This window comes from Nematolebias whitei, chromosome 8 (assembly GCF_014905685.2).
Source record: "Nematolebias whitei isolate Nwh7 chromosome 8, NemWhi1, whole genome shotgun sequence".
Classification (NCBI taxonomy): Eukaryota; Metazoa; Chordata; class Actinopteri; order Cyprinodontiformes; family Rivulidae; genus Nematolebias; species Nematolebias whitei.
The window spans coordinates 33167736-33179835 of NC_056505.1; the positions used below are offsets into that span (position 1 = coordinate 33167736).

At 40.7% G+C, this 12100-nt stretch overlaps 1 protein-coding gene across 1 annotated transcript in view; it reads left to right on the forward strand.

Moving 5' to 3' along the window:
- The first annotated feature begins 1885 nt into the window (after positions 1-1885).
- The window catches only part of cds2 (CDP-diacylglycerol synthase (phosphatidate cytidylyltransferase) 2), a 32036-nt gene continuing 21821 nt past the window's right edge, over positions 1886-12100 (forward strand). The window contains exon 1 of the mRNA XM_037681205.1: positions 1886-1951. Coding sequence (XP_037537133.1) covers positions 1886-1951 — 66 coding nt within the window. The remainder of the gene's footprint in view (positions 1952-12100) is intronic.

Consider the following 12100-nt stretch of genomic DNA (forward strand, 5'->3'; position numbering starts at 1 on the left):
CATTAACGGCTTTATAAGGAACTATTTTCCTACTGACCGCAGAAAGTGTCATGGTTTATTATTCCTATAAATATTTGGGTATCTTGGTCGACTCACATCTCTCTTTGAAGCTCCATGTGGAAAACTTGGTAAAGAAACTGAAAGTTAAACTGGGTTTCTTTTTCAGAAACAGATCCTGTCTAATCCTGAATGCTAGAAAACGCCTTGTATCTGTGACTTTCCTTCCCTCCATTGATTACGGTGACATTATTTACATGAACGCTCCTACAAGCACCCTGCAGATGTTGGATGCTGTCTATCATGGTGCACTAAGATTCATAACTGGCTGTGATTATCGTACCCACCACTGCACCCTGTATTCACTGGTTGAGTGGACATCATTAACTTCACGCAGACTCTCTTACTGGTACATTTTCATCTATAAATCACTTCTTGGTCTGCTGCCTTCATACATCTCCTCCTACATGTCTCTGTGTGAGTGCAGCTACAGTGTGCGCTCTCAGGACATTATTACCTGCAGTGTTCCCTCAGTGAGGACTGAACTAGGCAAAAGGGCCTTCTCCTACTCCGCTCCTGTTTCTTTGAATATCTTACAAAAAGATCTGACCTTGACCTCTCTAAGTAGCTTTAAGAATCTATTGGACTCCTGGCAGGTACCAATGCAGACATGTTCCTGGTTTTAGTTTTCTACATTCACCTTAGAATCTAGCTGGTTTTTGCTACTTTTCTTTTCGTTTTTTTTCAGCACGGTGGCGCAACTGGTAGAGCTGCTGCCTCTCAGTGAGCAGGTCCCTGGTTCAAACCCCGGTCCAGGGGCCTTCTGGGTGGAGTTTGCATGTTCTCTCCGTGCATGCGTGGGTTTTCTCCGGGTGCTCCGGTTTCATCCCACAGACCAAAAACATGCATGTAAGGCTGATTGGTAACTCTAAATTGTCCCTAGGTGTGAGTGAGAGAGTGAATGGTTGTTTGTCTTGTTTGTCTCTCTGTGTCCCTGTGATGGACTTGCGACCCGTCCAGGGTGTACCCCGCCCCTCACACAGTGATTGCTGGACATGGGCACCAGCGACCCCCGTGACCCAAAATGGAATAAGCGGGTAAAGAAAATGGATGGATGGATGGTAAAGATAATGGATGGATTTGTTAAAAAAAAAAAAAAATTGTGTGACTTTTTATAATTGTTTATTGTTGTCACTGTTGTCCATTGTTGTCATCATTCTTTGTTGAAATCAGGTCTCTCTTGTAAATGAGTCTTCGAGGCTCAATGGGACTAACCTGTCTAAATAAACGTCGAATGAATGGTTGATTTTGAAGTTAGCAGTCACTAAAAATATACTATTTATCACTTTATTGCCTAGTTTACACATCTGACAGATATTCTAGTCATCTTTTTATGATCTATTTTCAATTTTATATTCGCCAACCCACATTGTGCTATTTCCCACAATTTATCATCAAAGGTTATTTTATTCCTAACAATGTGGAGAAACAAGCAGGAGATAAATTAATTTATCAGTTAAGAAATAATCAAATGTTAAAATGTGCCTTTTTTATCGGCAGATTTTCAGACCACTCAAACTCAAATCCCATTAATAAAAAATAAAAAAAAAACACGTAAGTAGCTCTAATTCTGTTAAAATAAGAATAAGAAAAATAGGGAGAAAAAACAACAAAACGTATTAATTCACCTCGAGGTCTGTTCAGAAGGAGGACTTTATTTTGAAAACCGGAACCTCCCTGCCATGTTTTGGATTCTTCGAGTAGGCGGCGGTAAGAAGCGTTGCCGTGCAGCAGCACCTAGCTCGAAACTGAGCAGTTTATCCAGCAAACCATCTCCTGTCGGAACCTCTGGACCTCGGCTCTTGACTTTCGGTCTCCTGTCTCTAAGATGGCGGAGTTACGGCACCGCGGAGCCAAAGACACCGAGCCGCCGCTGCAGCCGCCAGAGGACAAGGTAGACGTTAGCCAGGGATGCTAACAATTAGCTAGCTACGCTGTGACGTCATCTTGCATCTGGAAACGAGCTGTCACAAAACACTAATGGCTTTTATTTGAAATAGTACAGTCGCTCGTTTAAGGATGAAACAGCCGCTTTGTGTTCGCTCTTACAAGTCAACAAATCATAGTCATCCTCAAACTTCCTCGCTTTTTGAATGAAGATGCATTTGATGTAACAAACAATATCATTTAGACTTTTTATTCCCACATATTATTCACGCCGATGTCCAGATGAGCAAGTGTCGCGTCTCAGAAGACATTTTTTAAACGTTATTAGTGTTGCTGATTTGATGTTGAGCTCCGCAACGATAAATTTCATGATATTAAACTGAGGTCTGGTGGGAGTGTCCAGAAAGTGCTCAGTTGATGCTGACCCTTAAATGACTGCCTGAGTTATAACTCTTACTGGTGTTTTTGTGCTTAAACCCCAGTTAAAGTCGAACGTGCTTTTTTGTTAGCCCATGAATATGAACAAGTCTTGGCTTGCACGCGTTATTCCCGTGAAGCAGCTTTTAGTTTGTCTGGTCTGACTGCTGCAGAAATACTCTCCACGAGTAGGAACGTGAAGAGTTTCAACTTACTTATACTCCAGTTTGAAATAAAACACAGGAATGTGGGGGTAAACAAACATTTAACGACAGGTCATGTGTGTTGGGTCAAAATGACCTTTAACCCCCACGATGGGTCCTCAGTCTGAGGCTGCTGAGCTGAGTGAAGTTTAAATGACTCTTCAGGTTTAATGGTGCAGGATACGGATGCACGATATTAGATTTTTGGCCGGTATGTTAAAACTTATTTGGCTGATAACCAGTACCAATATGTTTTTTGCCCCAGAGACTACATGGCTTTCTCTGCTGTGGAATTAAAATACTACATTACTCTGCATGGTCTTTGTCAATTGAACCTGCTCCCAAATGCAGATGCCCAAACGAGGGCTGAAAATGATGCAACACTTCAACTTGGATTATGTTTAATGTCAAATTTATTCATGACATTTACTCTCTAACACAACGACAACACTGGAACAGTGCAAATTTGTAAATTTTCACAAATCTAAACTCAACCTGTTCACAAGCGACATGTGAAAAGTGCAAATGTAGTAGTGCATTAATAGATATACTTGACTGGTTCTTAAATAAAAAATGAACTTAAAACGGAAGCCTTTTATATCGGTGAGTTATTTCGATGGAATGGCCGATGTTCGATATTTAACTGTATCGTGAAAATCGGCCGATACCGTGCCGATAATATTGTACATCCCTAATGCAGGAGATGCTTTTTTTAAAGAGCTCCCTTCAGGTTATCCATCTTGCTTCTTTTGTGTTCACCTAAATGTGGTATCCAACAATTGTCAGTCAGGTCATCTGGACAGTTTCTTTTTTTGCTGAAACGTTTCACCTTCCATCCAGAAGGCTTCATCAGTCAAGGAAACACACAACACAAAACTGATTCTTCCCCCAACAGCTTACTCCAAAGTGGAACAAACCAGTTATGCTGGTGCTAAGATGGTGTCTTTGGCACGCCCCCTCCTCCAATGCTGGCCCTCTTCCTCGTCAACAGTCATGTCAAACCGGTTCAAAACTAAAAAAGTCCATGCTCAATAAACCTGGATTATTGAGCATGGACTTTTTTGGCTAAATGTGGTATAATTGCCAAAACACGTATAGTGAATTTTGTTTCCAGAAAGATTAATGTTGACGTCGTACGCTTTGCAAATGTAGCACTGAAAAGACGCCATGTATTTTTTGGTTTTGTATCATTAGTAAAAATCCTTCTGTTTGTAGTCCTCCATTGTTATTTACGTTGCACTGCATTGTGGGTACTGATACAAAATGTTATAAAGCTGTTAATGTTATAAATGTTGTAAATAAAACTATAGGCAATTAATAAAACATAACATTATACGTAATCTCACTACCACATCAAATTTTACCTCAGTAATTATAAAACTGATTGAGTTCTAATCTTTTTATTTTTGATCAAATCTATTAGCTTTGTCTCGGAGATTCAGCAAAATCCATCTAAGTGTTCAAAGAATATTTTGCTAACAGAGTTGGCACAACAGTTAATGCTATAGTAATAAGCAAAACTCTTGTGCAGTGAGTAGCACTTGGAGCATGTATGTAAAGATATTTGCTAACAACTGCAAATAGTTAAAGGCAACATTTTAAACGAAGTCTTGTGCCGTTTGTTTGTGCTCTGAATATGTGTTACGGCTCAGCGTCAGCTACTACCATACTGACTCTTAATTAATATTTGTTCATCGGACCAAGTTAAATCCATTGATGCTTTCTAAAATCATTTGGCAGGAGCTGGCGTCTTGAATTGTGTTGACTTCAAAAGTTGCAGATGTCTAATGATTACTTTCTGCTGGTTTCATTTTTTATTTTTATTTTTTCCCATGTCTCATAAGATTTTTATGGTAACACACACACACACACACAGACACCAGGATAAATATCACCTGCTTTTCACCTTTTGTCAGCAAGTGGTAATTTTGACTTCTGATCATTGTGAACTTGAGCGCTTTGCATGAGATGAAAACAGCACTGAGCTCTTCACTGGAGGTGTACCCCAACATGTAGACCAGGGAGGATGAAAGCTGACGATGGAGCAGTGTTTAGTGTTTGTGCTACAGCCGCTGTTTAATCCAAATAGAGGAGCTCCACCTTCTGACTAAACAATACTGTGATGAGCTGAAGGGGGGGGGGCACTTGGACTGAAACAGTGTCAGGACGGTCAGTGCAAAGGCTCATGGGATGTACTGTTACTTTGAGACATATTCACAATTCCATTTTGTTACTTATGGTAATTTTCAACCCATAAGGATAGAGAAGTGGTGTTCAAAGTAAGAAACGGTGAGCAGCAGTGACTTGTGGGGTTGCATGGGGGTAAAAGTCAGTCAGTATTTTAAGATAGGGTTGTGTGTGATTCTCAGGTCGCATCAGTCCATATTTGTTTAATAAAGTGGAAAAATTCGTTAAATATGTCGCTTCGCCGTGTACGTCGCATCTATTCTGCGTCACCGCTGACGGGTCGCGTTTGTTACGCGTCTCCTCCGACAACCCGGAAATGTGTTGTGCCAAAAACCAATGGGCTGCCAAATTGCGGGAGCGTGCATGGGAGGACTTTAACAAGAATTTAACAAGATTAACACTTAAAAACAATTATTTGTTTGCTCGAAATTATAGTAAATGTGTGTCTCAGTCTGACATTTGCTTAATAAATGCACTTTAAAGGTCAAATCAGCTGCATATCGCCGGGGTGGTGCAGCTGTTTTGATGGTTCCAAGCAGAGAGCAGGATGAAGGTGGGGCGATATGGCAGGCCGATTGAGTCATTAGAAGCTGGTGAAGATTCTCAGTCATTCAGGACATGGTAAATTCTAAAAAGTTCAAGAAAAAAAGCAATAAAGTATAAAGTATAGTATAATAAATAAAGTCCAGTTGTTTTTGTCTTGAACTTTTTTGAATTTGGCATTAAAGCCACGTTTACCTATTACATGAAACAACAGCCAGCAGCATGCCATACAGTTATTAATAATCTGCTGCCACCAAGTGGCTGAAAGTGGTACTGCTATTCTTTTTTCAGTCAGAATGAATTGAAACGGCCATTTTTCAGCTAAAAAATGGTTTATAAATATGGGAAAAAAATCCATAAATATGTCGCTTCGGCCTATAAGTCGCAGGGCATGTAAACTATGCAAAAAACTGCAACTTATAGGCCGGAAAATACAGTACCTGTGTGTGTGTTTGCTTATTGTTTCTCTGTTGAACCAGTGTGTGGATTTTAATGAAACTCGCTTATCATTGGATGTACATCTACTACTGATTTACCAACCAGATTCAAGGTGGCCGCCACAGCTAAATAACCTCAGCAAGAACAAAAATAGCTGTTGTTTTTTTTACAGATATTGAACTAAAATGTTGTGTGGTAGTAGTTGAGTTATCCACAGCACACTCTCAGATTGCTAACTGTGATGGTGCAGTATCTTTGTTTAAAACTTTAGCATGTAATGTGATCGATGATATGGATTCCTTCAAGTAATGCTAGTTTCATTAATACGGGTGTTGAACCGATCAGATGAGATCACAGATATGGGTCTTTTTATTTTTTAGAAAAATGCTTTCCTTCCCACGTTGCCTTTCAACTGAAGAACAGCAAAAGCAGCATCATGTGGCACCGATTCTGCTATTCAGTAAATATAAAACTGTTGATGTCATCACCAACCCAGAATGCATTGCTCACATTTAATAATAGCTGCTACAGTAGTTTCTAACATGTTAAATGGTCAGGATACAAAAAGAAGTAGAATGTATTTTGTAGGTTGTCAAAGAGAAATATGAAACCACTGGTGGTTAATAGGGTTAACTGGGGTTCCCTTTTATGGCTCTTAACATATTCTTGGTTATATGCAAAATAATTGTTGTGGTCAGTGCTTTTAAGTAAACTGCATGTGCACTTTTTGGAGATTAACAATTTGTTTTGGTAATAACAAAAAAAAATAATTTTGAATTATTATTTTTTTTCTTTATATTAAAAAAGAAAACGAGTAAATAAAATTTTATATTGCTGCTTGTATTTTCACTCAACCTTTCAAATAAGAAAACTAATTAAATATTGTGTTTCAGCTTTGTTTGTGAAGGAGTCACCTCCTACTATGTTCAAAAGCACAAAACAACAAGTTTAAGTTCATCAGCAGTCTTTCTTGTGTTGAGGCTTGAAGGTGTAGCTTTTAAAATGATGACAGAAGAAAGTAGTTGCTGTTGGTGAAAAAGACAACATGGAAGGGGCGGAGTGCATGAGTGAAAAGAGCTCCTATTTTTAACCCGAGCATCCTGAATAGCGCGTATTGTTTCCATGGCAACCATGAGACAGAAAATAACTTTGTGTTCCCTGATGCCCATGCATTTAAGTATAGGTCTTGACAGCTGTATGCTCTAGAGACTCTCACAGTGTTTCATACAAAAATACAGTTTTCAGAAAACATTCATATGAGCTCGACGTTTATTCACTTAAACTTCCATTTATTAGGCACAGAGGAAATTGTACAGTACGTGAAAAACATTTTTTTGAACGTTTGTCTAGAACTCTTGTTTTAAGAGAAGCAAAATCACACAGAAAAAGCTGTACAATACAATGTCTGTCTGAGTGATTGTACTGTGAGGAGAATCATTTGGTTTGAGTATAAAATGAGCACCTAGCAGTCTTATTTCTTAAATCGAGGGTCAGTTGTAGTCTTATATCACTAAGTGTCAAATGTCTTAAATAGCGATACTGTAAATCATGCTTAATGTAAAATTTCTAAGAACCCAGGTCTGCGTACATCTTTCAATGGACATCCAAAGATTTATCATTTTTGGCTATTATATATAATTCTATATACTAAATTTGGCCCTGTGAGGTGACATTTGTTTTACTCAGTTGAGTTTTTTAGCATCACTTGGAACAGTAACGAAAAAAACACATTAAGCTAGAAATTCTGCCTCGTTCTTTAGACAAGAGCTCATTTCAGATAGACAGAAAGAGAATGGACACCAGGGTTACCAGCAAACAGAATGAACTGTTTCATTAGTGGGTGAGTGATGGTGCAGAGGTTAGAGAAGAATAGGCTGTGATGTAGACGTTGCAGGTAAACCTGTCGCGATAAACAATAAATCAATTAATCGCATGATAAATGAAACTGATCAACCTCATTTTCATTTATCGGCTTTGTCGTTTCTTGGTGTCTCTCTTTCTACTACTAAATTGACAAGCTATGCTACAAGCTAAGCTAACGGCCGACCTTTTTTTGGGACCTCCGTTTTGTCGAAGCGCCAAACTTCACAGTTGAAACTTGTGCCTTCGTGTAAAAAGTAGTTTTTCTCTGCAAAAAGAAGCTGAGAACTTGCTTTCTGTTTTTTTTTATTTTTATTAAAAGCCTTGTGTGAAAAATGCTATGCTAAAGAGCTCAAACCACACCGAGTCTTCGCCATTTTGAGAACCGAAGAGAGACAGCCCATATCACATCAAGGGGCTTCCTTCCCAATTTAAAGAGACACGCTGCTCGCTCCCTCACTATCCATCCTTTGGTTCAAACTGTCTTATACTGCCATCCGGTGGTTGAAAAAAAGTGCTACATGCAAAACAAATTAACCAATGTTTCTTCTTAAATTTGACAATAATGACTAATTATTGTCAAATTTCAAACAATATTATCGCTTATCGCAATAATTTCCGAGACAATTAATTGCCCAGCAAAATTTGTTATCGTGACAGGCCTAGTTGCAGGTTTAAATCCCTGGATTGTTACAAACAAAATTTGGGTATGAAAGGTGAAGCACCTACATTGCCTCCATCCTAATTTGCCCCACAATCCCCTCAGCTACTCCCCAGGTGCCTTAGATGGCAGCCCTCTGCTCCAACATGTGGGCTGTGGTAGGTCAACGGTTGTAGAAAGGGCATCTGACATAAAAACAATTCTCCAATATTCACGAGTTCACTTTCTGTGGAGACCACCGAGGAAGGGAGCAGCCTGAAAGGGATTAAGAAAGATACATTAAAATGCTGGGATTAAACCAGGGATTAGATCTGAGCTCCTCCTTGTTTACAGTGGTGATGGACAGGTTAACAGATGAAGTCAGGCTGGACTCTTTGTGGATTATAATTTTTGCAGATGACACTGATCTGTAGGGACAGTAGGGAGCAGGTGGAAGAGAGCCTGGAGAGGTGGAGGTATGCTCTGTAGAGATGAAGTCAGGCTGGACTCTTTGTGGATTATAATTTTTGCAGATGACACTGATCTGTAGGGACAGTAGGGAGCAGGTGGAAGAGAGCCTGGAGAGGTGGAGGTATGCTCTGTATGATGTATGAAAGTTAGTAGAAGCAAGACAAAATACATGTGTGTGAATGAAAATGTTAAAAACAGGACATTTAATTTTGCATGATGATAAAAAAAAACATGTATTTTATGTGCTATATTGAAGCTGTATGGACTATTATGAAGAGAATGATCCAACAGTGAGAACCGGGAACCTGGTCAGCTAAAATCCTGTATTCAGCAAAATGATCAGATTTTTATATTGTCAATTCACATATGACTGAAATATGTATTAAAATAATACGTCTTTCATATTTCTTTGTGTATTGTTGGCAATAAAAAAAACCTGCAATTAGATAAATTTTAATGCAATTTTCCCGATCTTAGAAAATGGAGTATTGGTTTTCTTTTAGTTTGGTTGATCTAGAAACCGGATAATTCTTGTTTGTGTTTGAACACTTGTCGACCTGCAAACTGCTGCAGCTCTAGTCCTTAATGTGAATTCCTCAAAAATTTATTAACCTTTATTTAACCAGGCAAATCCCACTGAGATCACAGATCTCTTTTGCAAGGGAGGCCTGGGCCTGAACATGCATGTTTTTGGAGAACGAGCAGCCAGAGGTCACCTCGCTTTGTACCATTTTATTATGATTATTTCCTTTATATTAACATGTTGACTTCTGAAAATTGTATGTATTCAAAAGGATCTTTTTGCTTTAGTTACATTCCTGGATCGCTCAATCCAGGTGTGCACGTACCCACTGAGCGCTCGGATCCATACACTCAGACAACAGACTTGATTGCTTCAGGATTGTTGTGAATACACTTAAAGCAGTCACACACTGACGGACCACCAAGGGTTTGACTTGACTCCACAAAAGCAGTTTGTCGAGGAAAAAAGACTGAATTTAGAAATGGACGTTATTAAAGTTGAACAAAATTAAAAGAAACAAAGAGCAGAGAATAAAATAAAATAAAATAATTTTTCTTGTAAACAATCCATGGGCAGAACGGTGGCGCAACTGGTAGAGCTGCTGCCTCTCAGCTAGAAGGTTGCCTGTTCAAATCCCGGTCCGGGGGCCTTTCTGGGTGGAGTTTGCATGTTCTCTCGGTGCGTATGTGGGTTTTCTCCCACAGACCAAAAACATGCATGTTAGGTTGACTGGTAACTCTAAATTGTCCATAGGTGTGAGTGAGAGAGTGAATGGTTGTTTGTCTCGTTTGTCTCTATGTGTCTCTGTGATGGACTGGAGACCTGTCCAGGGTGTACCCCGCCCCTCGCACAGTGATTGCTGGACATGGGCACCGGTGACCCCGTGACTCAAAATGGAAGAAGCGAGTAAAAGATAATGGATGTGAACAATCCTCATCTGTTAGATGAACTGAGCCTCTGCCTTTTGTTTTGTCCATTGTTACCATGGAGAAACAGATTATTGTGTTTCACTGGGTCCCCTGAAGTCAACAGATGGCTCAGAGACGACTGCAATATGGAAGGAGAAAATGTGGCACAGTGCTTCTCCCTCCTCCACTCAGCCGTGCACTGCTCGTCCTGTTTACTGATTACTGTCATTGTTAGATGAAATTTATCCAGAAACCATGAACTCTCAGTGTTTGTTCAACTGCACTGCCCCAAGTTCTTTCTGATTCAGATGTCATAATAGTCCTGGCAGTATCACTGCATGGTCCACAGGCCTTTAGTTATTTTTGGCTGATTACCCCCCACCCCCCGTCTGTGTTGATACAGCCTGAGCTTTATTTGCTTGTCCACCCTGATCCCCTCTCCGAACAGACTACAGTAGCTAACTGTCGCTGAGACACATCTTTGCAGGTTTGCTGAAATAGAAAAACTTCATGAAGAACAATATTTAGACACTCTGTGATAAACAAGTAAATTAATTTGCTGTAGTGAATTACAGATACAGTGCATCCAGAAAGTCTTCACAGCGCTTCACTTTTTCCACATTTTGTTGTTACGGCCTCGTTCCAAATGTATAAAATTAATATTTATTCCAAATGCTACACACAATAATACTCCATTATGACAACATGGAAAAATATTTTCTGAGATTTTTGTAAATTTATTAAAAATTAAAAACTAATAATCACATTTGCGTCAAGTATTCACAGCCTTTGTCATGAAGCTCCAAATGGAACTCCGATCCATTCTGCTTCCACTGATCATCTTTGAGATGTTTACAACTTTAATGGAGTCCACCTGTGGTCGGTTCGGTTGATTGGACTTGATTTGGAAAGGGACACACCTGTCTGTGTCTATAAGGTCCCACAGTTGACGGTGCCCGTCAGAGCACAAACACCAAGCATGAAGTCAAAGGAATGGTCTGCAGACCTCTGAGACAGGATTGTGTTGAGGAACAAATCTGGGGAAGGATACAGAAACATTTCTGCTGCTTTGAAGGTCCCAGTGAGCCCAGTGGCCTCCTCCATTCACAGATGGAAGAAGTTTGGAACCACCAGGACTCTTCCTAGAGCTGGCCGTCTAAGCTGAGCAATCGGGACAGAAGGGTCTTAGTCAAGGAGGTGACCAAGAACCTGATGTCACTCCGTCAGAGCTCCAGAGTTCCTCTGTGGAGAGAGAACCTTCCAGAAGGACAACGTCTCTGCAGCAATCCACCAGTCAGGCTTGTATGGTAGGGTGGCCAGACGAAAGCCACTCCTTGATAAAAGGCACATGGCAGATCGTCTGGAGTTTACCAAGACTCCTGAAGGACTCTCAGAGCACGAGAAACAAACTCCTCTGCTCTGATGAGACAAAGATTAAAACTCTCTGGTGTGAATGTCAGGCGTCGTGTTTGGAGGAAACCAGGCACCGCTCTTCACCAGGCCAGCACCATCCCTACAGTGAAGCATGGTGGTGGCAGCATCATGCTACGAGGATGTTTTTCAGCAGCAGGAACAGTCAGACCAGTCAGGATGGAGGGAAAGATGAATGCAGCAACGTACAGAGACATCCTGGATGAAAACCTGCTCCAGGTGCTCTGGACCTCACACTGGGAGACGGTTCAATTTTCAGCAGGACAACGACCCAAAGCACATGGCCCGCATGTTAAAGGAGGGGCTTCAGGACCACTCTGAAGGTCCTGGAGGGGCTTCAGGACCACTCTGTGAAGGTCCTGGAGGGGCTTCAGGACCACTCTGTGAAGGTTCTGGAGGGGCTTCAGGACCACTCTGAAGGTCCTGGAGGGGCTTCAGGACCACTCTGTGAAGGTCCTGGAGGGGCTTCAGGATCACTCTGTGAAGGGCCTGGAGGGGCTTCAGGACCACTCTGTGAAGGTCCTGGAGGGGCTTC